General features: G+C 53.6%; 2 protein-coding genes across 3 annotated transcripts in view; both read right to left on the reverse strand.

Annotated features, from left to right (window-relative positions):
* The window catches only part of CHD5 (chromodomain helicase DNA binding protein 5), a 60419-nt gene extending 58742 nt beyond the window's left edge, over nucleotides 1-1677 (reverse strand). Inside the window, exon 1 of the mRNA XM_057744315.1 lies at nucleotides 1599-1677. Coding sequence (XP_057600298.1) covers nucleotides 1599-1677 — 79 coding nt within the window. The remainder of the gene's footprint in view (nucleotides 1-1598) is intronic.
* A 5083-nt stretch (nucleotides 1678-6760) lies between these two features.
* Nucleotides 6761-13363, reverse strand: RPL22 (ribosomal protein L22). 2 transcript variants are annotated; one of them, XM_057750894.1, is made up of 4 exons: nucleotides 13218-13363; nucleotides 11289-11393; nucleotides 9304-9428; nucleotides 6761-7036 (listed from the first exon to the last, which is right to left on the reverse strand). In XM_057750894.1, exons 1-4 carry the CDS (start codon nucleotides 13227-13229, stop codon nucleotides 6892-6894), a joined length of 387 nt encoding a protein of 128 aa, XP_057606877.1. In that variant the 5' UTR covers nucleotides 13230-13363; the 3' UTR covers nucleotides 6761-6891. The 2 variants fall into 2 exon arrangements, with proteins under 2 accessions (XP_057606877.1, XP_057606867.1); XM_057750884.1 differs by lacking the exon at nucleotides 13218-13363 and adding an exon at nucleotides 11488-11517.
* Nucleotides 13364-15527: the final 2164 nt, after the last annotated feature.

Here is a 15527-nt window from a genome sequence, read left to right on the forward strand (position 1 = left end):
AGCAATAAGCCTCTTCACGCACGTTCATCTGTCCGCTGGCCCCAGCAGTGCCACAAAGGGCCACGCCCCGAGCACCGCTCACTGAGGAAGCCAGTGGCCAGCTTACCAAGGAGCCAGCTTCCTGGGTAGGAAAGAGTCATGGGTTTTGGGCTTGTGCTGGGCCTCTGTGTTCCCTTCTGGGAAATGGGCCTAATTCCCTGGACCCCAGGATGTATTGTCCAAGCCACTCCGCCCATGTGGGGCCACCTCACCCCCACTCCCCTCACCCCAGCAGGCTCTTTGCAAACTTAGCCAAGCTGTCTGAATGGCAGGGTGAGGCCCCAGTCACCGTGTTCAAGCAAGCAAACAAGTGGGGAAGGGGGAGCAGGCCCCCCAGTGGGTGTGGCCACCTGGTGGGAATCCCCTCACCAGGAGGAGGCAGAGCAGCCCCGGGAGCTGCCGCCCCTGGGTCCTCCCCTTCTCACCACCTGCACAGCGGAGTTGAGGTGCCAATCTGTGGGATATTGTCCCCCCTGGGACCAGACAACACGCTCCAGGGCCAAGGAGGGCTCCTGCACCTCCCACAAGTCTCTCAGGAGCCCGGGGTGGGGGGTGGGGGCATGACTTGGGGCGGGGAAGCTGAGACGTGACAGAGTCCCCCGGAAGGGAAGGAGGAAGGCTGGTTGACAGGGTGAGGCCCTGCCCAGCGGTGCCAGGAGGGGAAACGTCCCAAACAGACGGTGAGCAGTTAGGTAAAGAAGGATCCGGCAAGGTTCCCCCTGACGCACAAGCCCTGTTTCTGCTGAATTCTGGAGAGGGGTGGCAAGGGCAGGGGCGGTGGCCCTGGGAGTCAGGCCCGCAGCCAAAGCAGGGCGGGCTGGGGACGCCACTGGCCGGGCGACCTCGGGCTGGAGACGCCGGCCGGCGCTAGGGCGCGCCAGGACGACGCCGGCGGCCCGGGCAAAGTGCTTGGCAGCGGCAGTCCCGGCACCCGGCGGCCCGGCCGGGGAAGGGGAGCGGGCGTGCCAGCCCGCGCGCCGCAGCCCGCAGCCTCGGTGGGCCCGGAGGGAAGCAGCCACGGCCAGCGCGCTCGCCCCGTCCCCCAGGACGCCCCGTCCTCCACCCACTCCGGGCCCCACCCAGCCCACCCTGGGGCCGAGATCGGCCGGGTCCGGGTGTCTGGTCCCCCCCCCCCCCCGCCGCCCCGCCGGTGCCCGCGAGGCCAGGGGTGCGCGGCGCGGGGCGAGAGCGCGGGGTGCGCGGCACCAGCAGCCGAACGCGACTCCCGCCCCTTCAAGGGCACGCGGGCTGACCCCCGCGGCGCCGCGCCCCCTCCCCGCTCCGGGCGCCGGGCACAGGCCCCTCGCGGTCCTCCGCCCGCGCCGCGCCCAGCGGGGCCCCGATCGCACCCGCCCTCGGCGGCCCGCGCGCCGCGCCCCGGCGCTCGCCCAGCCCCGCGCCCTCGGCCGCGCGGCGCCAGCGGGGCGGGAGCGCAGCCCGCAGCCCGGCGCCCCCTCCCGCGCGCCGCCAGCGCCGCCCGCGAGGTCCGGCCCCCGGGCCCCGCCGCCCCCCGCGCCCCCTGCCGCCCCGGCCCCGGGCGCCGCCGGCACCCCGCTCACCTGACATCTCGTCCTCGTTCTCCATCTCGTCCGCGAACAGCCGCGGCAGCTCCTCCTCGGTGCCCAGCGGGCCCCGCATGCCCGGCGCGGGGGGGGGTGGGGGGGAGGGGAGGTGGGCGCCCCCCCTCCCGCCGGGCGCGGTGCCAGCCTTAACCCGTGCGCTGCCGGACGGGCGCGCGCGGCGGGCGAGGCGGCCTCGGCGAGAAGATGGCGGCCGCCTGCCCCCCCGCCCCCCCAAACCTCCACCCCCCCGTCTCGACCCCCCTCCTCTCGGCCGCCTTCGCCCCGCTCCCCGCAAAGCCCGGGCTGCTCCGCCCACCGCGCCCCGCGGCCCGAGTCCCGCAGCCGGCCGAGGTGGCGGCGGCAGCGCCGGCGGCACGGCGGCACGGCGGGGGGGCGGCACACATGCCCGGATTGTGACGTCCAGTCTGGTTGCTGTGGCAACCCCATCCCATCGTTCCGGCAGCGCGACTAGTTAACAGCAGAGAACAAGTTGGGGGACTAGTCCTGAGCCTCCGGGCGCGGGGTGGGGACGGGGCGCCCCGGCAGGGGGAGCCGTCGAGGCGCCCGCGCGCCAGGGGACCCGACGGCCGAGCGGGCAGCTGGGCCTCGGGTGGGCTGGGCCCAGTGGCAGGCGGGGAGACGCCGGCCCGCGCACCCCCGCCCAGGAAGGGTACCCGAGGGCGCGGAGGCGGGGTCCCGGGGGCAGCGGGCAGCGAGCTCCCGCAGCCCGCTCACACACGCCGAGACCCTGGCCGCCCCGCGCCGGCCGCAACACGCTTCTAACCCCCTTTCCGAAGAGGATTCGAAGAAAAATGCGTTCCGCACTTGGGGAAGGGCCGCTCTGGAGACAGCGAGTCTGATTCCTCCAAAAAAATCTGTGCAGACTGGCTCCTCCCTCACCCCATCGCGCCCAGCTCCCACCGCCCACGTGTCCCCCTTCCAAAACGTCCCTCCAGGCGGGTCCGCTTTACACACATCCAGACCCTCGGGGGTGATGCGGCTCTGCGTTCTCTGTGCCCAAATCTCCCGCTCAGAAGCGACACCTGTCGCGCCACCAGCTCTCGGTTGCTAAGGGTGAAGATGGAGGCCAAAGCCCTCGGGAGCAAGACTGGAATTTTAAATAAGCACTGCCAGTCTCGGCTGCAGCAAGTCTTAAAGCTACTCTAAGAACGCAAAAGTTTCGGTGGCAGGCGGGGTGGCCGGTCTTCTAACCTCACGGCCTGGGGCGAGAGTTTGGGGGCACCCACTGGAGACCCAGTCATGGCAGGGACCCTCAGGATCCACCTGACTTGGGAAGCCCAAAGCAGCTGGGAGGAGGTGGTCTCTCTGGCACCCACCCCTCTGGTCTTGGCTGAGCACCTGCTCCATCCAGGTGGGCATTCACAGGTACCCGTGCCACTGGCATCACCAGGAGGGAGGGCTCTTCCTTCCTGGGGCCTTTGAGGAACCAGGAGAGCTGTGGGTGCTTGGCAAGCACCCCTAGTGCAAGACCTCTTGGGGAGGTGGCCACAACCCTCTCCAGGTTGAGTCCAAGCTGAGAACTGAAGGTGATGGATGGCATAGGGAAAGCTGAGAAAATATGTAGCACGTCTGAAACTCCTCCTTCCAACCTCATGAATTGCCAGCAAGCCCCAAACCAAAGCTCCTCTTCATTCATTCCTGGGAGACGGCAGGTCTGTCCAGCTTCCCAGAGAAAGTGCAGGGCGCTGGGAATCCCATCTCCTGGATCACTTTTAAACCACATTAGGAGAGATGTTGAATCTGCCCTGAGCAGGTGGCCTGCAAGGGCCAAAGGCAGCGTGGAGGTGGGCGGAGAAAACAAGGGCTCCTCCTGGTCTGAAGCTGTTTTTCACCTCCCGGGCAAATAGCTGAGGGAACCTGAGCCACCGATGCTTTAGCAGGCCTGCATTTTCCCTGGCAAGGCTGCCTTCCTCTTTCCAGACCTCCTGTCTTCTTGAAGACAGGGGAAAACCCTAGGTGCCACCAACTGCCCAGTCCTCAGTCCACAGCTCTGCCCCCCACCCCTCCCAGTACTTCCCATCACCAGAGACCCCCCCCACCACACACAGGCTCCGTTAACCTTGGCTCCAGTTCCCAAGGTGAGGATGAGAAAGTCAGACATCATTCAATGAAGAACAGGGCCAACTGCTTAATTTGGCAAATTAGAGCCGAGACGTTCAGCACTCATGATCCTCTCCCCATCCTTGTTCCTGTGACGGCTGCAGCTACGTGACATTACTTCATGGCCAAAAGCAAAGCAAAACAGAAACTGCGAGGGCAGAAACAAATGGATTTTTGCCTAGAAATCTCCAGTAATATTTAAAGGAGAGCTCGGATTACTGTTAAACTATTAAATATGCATTTTAATAACAATGGACCAAAAATTGCTGTTAAAAGCAATTCCTGAAAAGGTGAAAATTCAATAAACTCTGCAGTTTCAGTAAGTCTGTCATTAAGGTTACAGCTTCAGGAGACATGATTCTCAGATTTGCTGATCACAGAGCTTGTAATTACCCCTCACTGACAATTCAAAATCAAAATATTTTTAAGAATATATTGGCTTTGTCCAAGGTTACCAAGCAGAGGCCATCCCCTTGGTGCTGCCAAATCTGTAGTTATCTCTTGTCAGGGACCCACCTCCTAGGAGTGTGGTCCCCTCACAGGAAGCGGCCAGCACAGGACCCTGCTTACAGCCTTGAGAAGTTTGAGGGTAAGTCAGCAGAAGGGCCAAGCAGCAAGAGGAAGACAAAGGCAGGTTGCCAATGCCAGCTTCCAGGCTCCCCTGAACGTATCAATGACGGGCCAGGGGACCATTATCACATTACTGGGTCCTGCTCACCTTCCAAGGAACCAAGTGACCCCTAAATACCCCAAAACATTCCATAATTTTGACCAACTGTCTTAAAAATATATTTGATGTGATCAAGCTCTCCCACTTTCCCCTTTCTGCGACACAAATGTTTCTGAACACCTCTGTGCTAGGCACCACTGACCATCCAGGACTCGTCTATTTCAACACGGGGCTCCTCCTGAAATGCTACTAGGATGACACTACTCAAAAAATACACACCTGCACCACTGAAAAAGGCACAGAAGGGCGTCACGGGGGCTTTTGAAAGGAAAACAACAAAATTAAACCTTTAGATGAGAGATGGTATTGATGAAGCCAAGGATGAGGTGGTGCTGGAGTTGGACTCAGCTGAGAACAACTGTACCAACTTCCTATCTCACTACTTTTATGAACTTCAATCTCAGCTTGAAACTCCCCATGACCCAATCTCTTCCTGTGCCTCCATCAGGCAGGTGAGTCATGAGGCAAGACAGATCAAAAGGAAATTGGCCTAAAATGTGGCTCAGGCACAGCTGGTATGATGGGTGCCGTGTCATTCAAGTTCACATCACACAGCCATCAGGAAAGTCATGTGTTTGCAAAGTTATTCTCCGGCTCTGGGTCTGAAAGAAGTTCTACATGGAGAGTTTGGTTATAAGTCTACTCCAGAACCTGAGGCACAGGGGCATAACTAAAGTGAAGAAAGTGGGAGATAAAAGACTGTTCTTCTCAAAATTAATGAAGTCCAAGGTCGTTGCTGGTACAGCAGTTCATCAGTGAGGACAAACCAATTTTTGTTGCTAAACAGATTAACATGCCAGGCCTTTAAAAAAAAAAAAAAAAAAAGGCTTGCACAATAATAGTAGCCATGTTAGCCACTTTAATATAAAATGTGATCAAGTCAAAATACAAGAGTTCAAAAAAGCATAGAAAAACCAAGAAGTTTCAATTTTATTACAAGTTTTAAATCCTGGGAATAGTTTAAAAACAAAAACTTATATGCTAATTTCAGCCCAGGGCTAGTTTTTGACAGCCAAACTAAGAATTACTACAAGGAAACATCAATGCAACAAACAAGTAAAATTTGCAAACCCAAGTCACGACCTTGCTAACAAAGTCAATCATCATGGAAAGGGACAGCACCAAAGAGCCTCAGTTCCATCTGAAAGAAACCCTGCCTGCTCCAGGGCAGAGAAACATGCCAACAATCCTGCTTCAAGGAATTTGCATAGAAATAGAAAATGCTAGAGCCTTTACCACAAATGAAATTGCAAAGCCTCAATATGTTCAGTTCAATCCAAGGAGTACCGAACGTTAAACGGGAGCCAGGGTGCGATGCACACGTTTAACTTCCAGCTACGCAGGAGCAAGAGCACAACTCCAGGGGTGGCAACCAGCCGGAGGCGGGCTTGCGAGAAGCATGCACTTGATACATCATCATCTTAGGACAAAGCAGACATTCCTGCAGAATTTAGATTCTAAGAGGGCACCACAAGGCATCAGGGTCTCTTCTCTAAGTCGGCAACAATCACATCTCTACAATCTTGTTAATGACCTTTCACAGATCTCTAGCCTCTCCACACATGGCAGCAGAACCCCCAACATGGGGGGAAGCGCTTTCAGTCTGGAATGACTTTCCACGTTAAGCCCAGCCATGGCCTGGCAGCGTGAAAGGACTCCTCCCTGGGCATCTCAACACTCCTCTCCAGCCTGAGCCATCCCCAGCCCCCTCTCCTTCACACCCGCCCCCGTGAGCTCTGGGCGTGGAAGAACCTCACCAGCACCCACCTCCGGCAGCCCCAGGCTTCCTCATCTCCAGCTCCCCCTGCTGGGGGTCAAAGTGACAGTTTGGTGCAAAGATGCATAGAAACTGATTATTTACAAACTCATATTTTGCAGACCTTTCCTTAACTGAACACCTGGGACTTTTACAGGAAGAAAAAGGATTAACATACATAGTAACTGTGTGCTAGGGTAACCTGTAATCAAAAATTGAGAAGACAAATGCCCCAGAACCCTGCATTTTATCCACACTGCTGCATTCCCAAGAGAACCTAGAAACAAGTCACTGGCTCTGCCTTCAGTGAATGAGTTCCCACGTTTGTATTCCTCAGTCTTTGAGAAAAGTACCACATGCAACTGCCTCACCCCTTCTTGTATAAAATAGTGACTAACTGCACTCAGAGCTCCACGCCCTCATCCACCTGCTTAATGTCAAGTAGCAGTCAGTTCCCCTGAAGAAGCCTTATCCTTCTATTGCGGTATTTCTACCACAAGAATCGAAATCTTCAAGCAGAGAAAGTTTAATTACAAAGACGTGAATGGCAGCCCAAGTGAAGCCCTTTTACTATGATTTCCAATTTTCTGTCCAATCCACATTGCAGAGATACAAGGAAAACCACCATCTTGTTTCCTAAATTTTATTTAAGAAGTGATATAAAACACCCCAGATAACCAGGTCTAATCCTCGTCTTCTTCCTCTTCTTCATCTTGGTTAATCTGGAAGTAGCGCAATTCATAACTCTCCTTGCTGTTAGCAACTACGCGTAACCAATCACGTAGATTATTCTTCTTCAAATATTTTTTGGTGAGATATTTCAAATACCTGCAGAGAAAGAACACTTGAGAATGGCACTAGATATAAGGCCTTCTTACGCTCTGAAAACACTGTAACTTTTAATGAAACCCATGCATTCAAAATCATTACAATTCAAGGTGTTTTCCCACAGTTCAAAATGGCAAAGATAAGAAGGCAAGTATACCCAGCCAATGTCCTAACAAGAATGAACAGCAGCCACGTCTCATCTAACCCGGCCAGAAAACTGCGAACAGATTAAGATGTGACTGCTGTCCATCAAACAGCCCTCACCTATACAAGAGTTTTTAGTGACCACTAGAGAAAGAGATCAAGGGAGTAATTTGGCAATTAAGCATACAATCTTAATACCTTTAATTGAGAAATCACTGCATTCCCAACAAGCTCCAAGTACTTCACCTAACTGACTGAAACCTGCTCTTGAGGTTGTTGGGTTTCTGGGACCACGGCTGAGGGCCGAGTCTCACACTCTCACTCATGCTGGTGGTGCTTATCGCCCAGTGCCCACCCCACTGCAACTGCCGTGACTCTGGCTCTGCAGTGACAGCACTTGGCCTCCTGAGTCCATCTTTCCAGGGGCTGCCTCAGCCTGGGCAAGCTAAGCAGTCACCCCCACAAACCGCTGCCAGCAAACTAAAGGCAGCAATGGCTCTTGCACTCAACAGAAAGCCCGCAATCTTCTTTCTTCTCTCACCCATTTGCTTACAAGGCCCTGAGGTTTATCTATTCTGGCATATTCCCAAAGCTGTAAAGAGGGTACAGATGCCCCACAAACCCACCGCGGGGCAGACTAACATTTCCAGACCTCAGTTTCACCCTCTATGAACAGGACTCATGATACTCAGCATCTCTTCAGGCCGCTACAAGGACTAAATGAGATGCACCGGCAAACCCTGGCACTTTGGCCAGGACCCAAATGTTAACAAACCCACAAACACAACCCCTCCAAAAAGTGAACACTGTTCAATTGTGTTACGTACGCCAACAAAGCAATCTTCACAAAGATGTGAAGATCTCAGTTCAATTCTACCCACTTTTCCCTACATGAAAATAAATCAATTTGGTCGGTTCATCTAAAATGTATTCCTTTTTTTCCCATTTATTATTTCTACTATGTTGCATTCTGGTGAAGTGGTTAATTCACAAGTTTAGGTGGTTTATTTTCATAACAGAATGTTGGGGGGAGCTAGATGAAGAGCACTTCCCCGTAAGCTCTGCAGAAGCCCAGTGAGGTGGGTGTTAAGTACACCCTGGAGGCCCTACAGCTGCCCCGTCTCTCACTCTGTCAAACTGCCTTGTGCACAAATAAAATAACGCAGTCAAGCAGAACAAGAGTAGTTCGCTTAGCTTTAAAGTCGTCTCTTGACTGATTTAGTTAAAAATATAAGCAAAGGGGAATTCCCTGGCAGTCCAGTGGTTAAGACTCTGAGCTTTCACTGCCGAGGGCACTGGTTCAATCCCTGGTCAGGGAACTAAGATCCTGCAAACAGTGTGGTATGGTCCATATTTAATTAATTAATTAAACTCTATTCTTTAAATAAATACAAATAAAAGCAAAGGCTTAACTATAACTAACTTGTCCTAACACAGCTTCAAACTTCCCACTACTTCGTTCAGTTCGACTAAACACTCCTAAGACTATGCCAGGCTCTGGGCTAGGAGCTAGGTATAAAGCTGTCCACTTCTTTAGTGACTTGTAAAGTGTTTTCAACCTCATTCTCAAAAGACATAAATATAGCAGGGCAAGTGAACAGATGTCTCCAACTTAAGAAAACAAATGGGCGCACAGGAATTAAAAGGGGGCTTCAGTCAAAACGGAGATGTCAGATCTCTCATCTAATGACAGCAGCATTTACAGGGGGAAATGTAGACTTAAAAATGAACGCGGGGCTTCCTAGGTGGCGCAGTGGTTAAGAATCCGCCTGCCAATGCAGGGGACACAGGTTCGATCCCTGCTCCAGGAAGATCCCACATGCCACGGAGCAACTAAGCCCGTGTGCCCAAAAAAAAAAAAAAAAAAAAAAAAGAACGCGACCGAGAGGCAAAGGAAGCAGCATCTTCATTTTTCACACAGTCTGAGCGAGTCTGAGCACTTTACTGCCAAATACCACAGCAACATTCATCCGTTCCCCTCCCCTCACACTGGCCACTGCTCCACAGGTCACCCGAGGCCAGCACAAGGCAGGCTGCTGCCCAGGGAGCAGGGCTGCTGGCAGGGTGGGGGTGGGCAGCGCAGTGCCAGGATGCAGGAAGTGACACTCATCCCTTCCCCATACCTTTTGGAAAAGGGAACCTCGGAAGTTACAGTGATCTTACTCTTGCTTCTTTCAATTGTTACAACGCCTCCTCCGAGATTCCCGGCTTTTCCATTCACTTTGATTCTCTCCTGTAGAAACTGCTCCTGCAGAAATTGTCAAATCGACCAGTTAGTGAGGGGACCAGTTCACCCATCTCACCAGTTAACTATTTTATTTTTTATACTCCTAACTGTAAGCAAATATAATTCATTAAACGTTCAATCTTAAACAAAAACAAAAACAAGAAAACAAATCTTTAGCTATTAGCAAAAGGTCTGAAGTCTAGGAACAGCAACTAGAAAATGGCACCATTCAACTGTTTACGTGTGTAACTGAAAACACCCTAGCATGAACATATGTGACTGCTCCCACACACGGTCAATGTGCCTCTACTCCATGGATGGCTGTGACTCCTGGTTCAAAGGTAAAGAGTAGACAGGAAACCCAGGCCCAAACTTACAAGATACAGGCAACCAAAGTGGCAAGAAACCTCTGGACCTAAGACGTATAAAGCATCGTCCTCAGTGTGATCAGAGAAAACAGGTCTTCAACACAGCAGAAGGAACAAAAACATACAGTGACCAAAACGATTACAGATCTGCTGAGGGGCCACGTGCACCATCACTGAACAGCAAGAAGGCACAGCAGCCCAGAAGCCCAGAGACGGACTCTGGGCAAACCCTCATGAAAGTCTGGGCTGGTCATGCACTTCCAAGGGTTTCAGGAGTCTTCGACCAAAAAGGAGGACTCTTTTTTGGTCTTCCTGCTATTGCAATGATATGAAGTCCCTTCAGCTCCTCAATCCTACAGTCCACTATTTTAAAAGTCCAATACACAATATGTTAACTGCGATGGGGGAAAAAAGAGTCATTAGGTCAGAAATCTTGACTTTCTCATCTCACTCATAAATGACTTGTGTTTTCTATGCTAAGGAGGCATCTAGAAGGAAGACAGTCACATACACAGATGAGTACAGAGGGAGGAACGAGGAAATAATACCAGAACAGGGCCACCCCAGGCAAACTGGAAGGAGCCACAGAGAAAAGTAAGAAGTCACTGGCTAAAGAAGGGACTAAGGAGCCAAGTGAAGGACTTCTTGCAGGACAGACAGCACAGGACAGGACACAAAAGGCATGTACAAGAGGGCAGTGAACTACAGGCTACCCGAATTCCACACTTTGTAAGTAGTGGCTGCAAGCCAAACTTTTAATTTTTTTCTTTGAAAATTATTCTTGTTGTAATATTTATCTTGGCAACAGTTGGCCTTCTGGAGACTGAAGAGAACATGTGAATTTAGGGTTCTGTACAACATGTCTGAATTCCCCCAATCTTGGCTGTTGGAGAGGAAAAGAGTAAAATGCCTAAACCAAGGTACAGAGTCAAAAACATGGCAATGAGGTTAATTTTCCTAGGTTTATCTGAAATAGAGGAATATTGGGGAATGGGGCCAACAGGAGGGCAAAAGATCAGTACACAGCAAGGTCTGAAAAAAACCAAGCTCCAATTACAAATCAGCAAGCAGGATATTTTCACACAAATACTAAACAGAAAGCTTGAGGAGATGCTGCCATCTGTCCAAGGGCCCAGAGCCAAGCATCAGGCCCAGGACACAGGCAGCCCCTTGGCCCTGAGGGTCAGGGCCCAAAGCTTACACTTAAACACACCCAAGTGCAAAGGAGATGCTAGATCCAAGTAAGTTTGCCCATTTCCTAGTAAATTTTAAGTAAAATCATTTTTGGAAACTGAAGAAGAAAAGGAGGTAGTTTTCTGGCACTGACATGCTAGAGTGCATCTCCTTTACTCTTCACAACTGTTGCACACATGAGAGAGCAAAGCTTAGAGACAGAGCTAGACAAAGCCCCAGAGTCAACCAGTAGAGCCAGGACTGCAGAGTAGCCTGAACCGGCAAACACGCCCCAGTAAAGGGTCACTACCATCCAGGGGGCATCAAAGGTGTAACTTACAAAGTTGGCAGCATCCATGATTCCATCTTCCACAGGATGGGTACAGTCAAGAGTAAACTTCAGGAGCTGCTTCTTTTTTTTGCCCCCCTTAGCCACAAGCTTTTTCTAAGAAAAGTATACAAATGATAAGAGATGAAGGCATAACCAGTCAAACAAAAAATTAACAAAAGCAAAACTATTAGAGTTGTAAAGTACACACAAATGCAAAAACCATGAAACTGTGTTCCCCAGCAAGGGCGCCAGGAGTGGAGGTCGGATAATACTCCAGATGTTGCTCTATAGACCTGGGGTCACGCCCTCTAGAAGAGGAACGCATTCTAGCACTCGACCCATTTACACTTTCCAGCCTCCCCCGCTGCCATGGGCATGAAGGCCTGTTAGCTTATGAGCTACAATGAAACCAATGTTTCCTTTTATTTACCTAAAATTTCCAAAATAAAGTTTAAGAAATACCCATTTGTTTTCTTCCAGGATTAACGCACAGGTATGCCAATGCCTTGCATACCTAAAAAGATTTTAATCCGAAATAAATAGGTGTCCCAACTCTCCAGACTCAGTTTAGCCGTTTTCCCTCATCCTGTCTCATCTACCTTCTCAGAACAGCCACCGGGACCACACATCCTAGCAGTTCATCCAACCCCAGCTGGAGTAGGGGAAAGCTAAAACTTAGGTTCTAATGATAACACTCCTGTCGACAATTTCTGGCCTTTTGACTGATTTAATCTATGAAGTAGCACTTTCAAACCACCAGTTTAACCACAAGGTTCCAGCTCTTTCACTCTCACAAAAACAAACAAACAATCTTATAGGTATCTTCTCCCTCCACAGACTCCAACACCGTAAAAAACAACATGTGCACAACCTACTTACCTGCACTTGAGCTTTAAAAGTCTTTCCTAATCTAAAAAGACCTTCCCAAGAACACATCTTCCCTCCCTTCATGTTTCAAATTACTTCACCTGAAACTTGTATTAACTGGGTCAATTTTTCAAACATTAGCTTTCGACAGAAATCGCTCCTCTCCTTCCCCTCCCTAACATGTCCTCCTAGTAACAATCAAAAGGGCTGCTTTAAGATCTAGCCCCGGAAACACACAATCAGCAAGTAAAAGACCTGCCGGCGATGGGCTCCCTCCACACCTCCCCACCACGGTTTTAAACCTAGAGCACACACACGCCTAGACGCCGGTGGACCGACAATGCTAACAAGGGCGTCCCGACAACGAAGGAGGGCAGGAGAACTCCGTGCAAGTGACCCGGGAGGAGGACCATCCGTAGCCGGAGGGACGTGAGGGCGCCGCACGGCCCAGTCCCAGCCTGGCCGGGAGAGAATGGAACTGGGCCCTCGCCCGACACCCGAGAGGCTCTGCAGAGCTGCACCCTGAACACCTAACTTCCTCCGCAGACGCCATAAGGGTCCCCCAAGCCGAGCCCCCGCCTCTGAACACACGCCGGCCCAGCCCCTTTCCGTGGACCCTTCCACCGGTTCCCGAGTCCCGGCCGCAGGGTTCCCGGATGCACGCGGCCCCCCGAGGCAGGCAGGTCCCCTCCTTCCCCCTCCCGCCGCCCAGGGACCCAGGCCCGGGCCTCGGCTGCCTCACGCCGGCCGGGCTCCGAGGGCCGCTGACCGGCCCGGGCTTCAGCCTCAGCCTCGCAGCGTCCCGCCGGCCACAGGCAGCGTCCCGAGCCCGGGCCGCGGCCTCCGGACGCCCCGGGTCTCCCCGGTGCGCCTCGGGCCGCGGCCTCCTCCACCCACAACGTGCAGGGCCCGGCGGCGGCGGCGGCGGCCCCGGCACGCTCCGGCCGGCCTGCTGGCCTGGCCCCGGCCGGACGCCGCCGGGCGCCGCGCAGCGCGAGGCAGGCGGGGACCGGGCCGGCGTGGCCCACGTGCCTCCCCCAGAGCCGAGGCCTCGCGCGGAGCCACACTAACCACAGGAGCCATGGCGGCGGCGGAGGCAGAAAGGGAGTCGCGCGCTCCACGCAGACGCAAAGAGCCCGCAGCGCGCAGAGCACGCAGGGCTCAGGCCGTATGAATCGCTCCGTCGCGCCCCTCGGTCGCCCCCGTCTCGCCCTGTTCTGTACGCTCGGGGAGCTACTGCTTTGGCCTGGGTTCAGAGCCCGCCCCTCTCGGCCTCCCCGAGGATGGGGGGGGGGCCCCTGGCCTGTCCCACTGCGAAGCATCGGAGGGGGGAGCCAGACCAGACGAGCCCGCAGAGAAAATGGAGAAGTCCGCTCGACTTTGGAAAGTCTTAGGAACAAAAAATTAATAAGGAAATTCAATAAACCATAAGTTGCCAGCGAGCGGGATGGGGTCGCAGCCGTTAGCCTGGGGAGGGGAAGCCTGATTTGGGGTCCTGACGCCCGAGTGCACTTGGCTTCTTCCTCCCTAAAGTGCCCAACCGGGAAGCTGGGGCGCAGAGGCCATGCCCCCGCGCTGGCCGTCTGTGCTGCGCCTGGGCACCCGCTCCACCGCCTCAAGTTCAGGCCGCCCGTCCTCCGGTCATCACCTCCTAGCTTTCCAGCTCTGCCTTCCAGTTTCCCAATTCCAAAAACCCTTGTGCCAGCGCGCCCCGAAACCGGCATATAGACCGAGATCACTGGGGATTCTCGTTAAAATGCACAATCCAATTCAGTGGGTCTCCGTGGCCTGAGATCCCGCATTTCTCGAAGGCTCCCAACACACGTTGCTGCTGCTGGTGGTCCACGGACCAACGCTGAGTGGCAAGGGTCTTCATCCCCAGACCTATAGTCCACGGACCGGACTGATTCCATCCACTCTCACCCCCTCGTGTCCAGTTGCAGTCCAGCCTCCTGTGTTATAGTCACTCCCTTGCGCACGCTCTCCAGTGCCTCTACCTGCCTGCCACGCACTCACCTAGTAGAAGCCCGATCCTGGCTTACAATGGTGGAAGGAAACTCCGCATGCTGACCGGTCTAGGTTTACCCTCAGGCCTACTCTGCCAGTTGACCAAGCTCCAAATCCACCCTGCAGTTCTTGACTGCAAACCGCATTTCTGCTTTGCCAGCTGCAACCCGAACAGGTTCTTTCAATGGGGAGCCTAGAGGGGAGACTGCTTGTTCCTGTTCTGTTGGTGTCACCTACTCCTGCTTCTTCTTCGTCTTGGTAGCAATAGTTGGAACGTTCCAGAAACAGCAGTTGAATCCGGTTTGCAGTTATTCCAACACTTGTGGAACCAGCCTCATTTTTCTTCTCCCCAGAAACCCCAGCCCCAGACACATGAGTTCTCTCTTGCCATGTGAGCCACAGGGAGAAGGCAGATGGTGACAAGCCAGGAAGAGGGCCCTCACCAGGGGCTGAAGCTGTCTGCACCTGACCTTAGACCTCCAGCCTCCAGAACTGCGAGAAATTTCTGTTGTTTAAGCTGCCCAGCCTGCGATATTTTTGTTACAGCAGCGTGAACTAAGACAGTCTCTTTAACCAATTTTCTTGGAAGGTTGCTGTGTGCACTGTGTACAATTTCTCTCCCCCCATTTCCTATTGAACCCACTCTGGTCAGGCTTTTGCTCCCCCCACCCCCTGGCCACCAGGACAGCTCTCATCAAGGTCTCTGGTGATGTCCGCCTGTTAAGCACTGGGGCCGGGTCCCCGTCCTCCTCTTCCTGCTTCTATTAGCATCTGACTCCATAGGTCAGCTCCTCCTCCTTGCTGACCCTTCTTCCCTGGGCTGCCAGGACCTCGGGCTCCCCTGGCTGTCCTCCCATCTCAGTGACCACTCCTCGTTGTCCTTGCTTCTCCCTCTTCCTCCCCGGACTTGAAAGCCCAGAAGGCACAAAGCTCCTCTCGTCTTTATCTGCACTTGACCTTTGACATGCCCAAAACTCATATCCTTACATACGGCTCCCCAGGTCTGTGTGCACAGCCTCCACCCTGGACTCCAGACCTCTCTAGTCTAGAGGGTCAAAGTGACCACCCTCACCCCCATGACACCACTCTCACCTCTCCACCTTCACCCCCACTCTCCATCCTCAGCCTCACCCCCCACCCTGCATCCCTTTATCTCCACACACATTGGTCTTCCTTTCCTTCCTCTAAATTTATTGCAACTTCTGGGACCTTGTACTTGCTGTTGTCTCAGCTTGGAACTCTTCCTGGCTTTTCTTGTGTCTGACTTCTCATCCTCCAGGGGCTCTGCCCACGGTTATCCAGTGTGTCCTCAGCTGTACCCCCTCCCAGCTGCCTTCCATCACATCATCCTGATTCTTCCCTCAGAGCATTTAA

The sequence above is a fragment of the Hippopotamus amphibius genome, chromosome 1 (genome assembly GCF_030028045.1).
Source record: "Hippopotamus amphibius kiboko isolate mHipAmp2 chromosome 1, mHipAmp2.hap2, whole genome shotgun sequence".
Taxonomy (NCBI): domain Eukaryota; kingdom Metazoa; phylum Chordata; class Mammalia; order Artiodactyla; family Hippopotamidae; genus Hippopotamus; species Hippopotamus amphibius.

Bases quoted from the DNA above. Each gene is read 5' to 3' on its own strand.
- RPL22 (XM_057750884.1), bottom strand. The intron at 9,429-11,288 runs GTAAGTTACACC...CAATTTCTGCAG, and splicing joins TCATGGATGCTGCCAACTTT to GAGCAGTTTCTACAGGAGAG. The intron at 7,037-9,303 runs GTATGGGGAAGG...CTTTCTCTGCAG, and splicing joins GAGGTTCCCTTTTCCAAAAG to GTATTTGAAATATCTCACCA.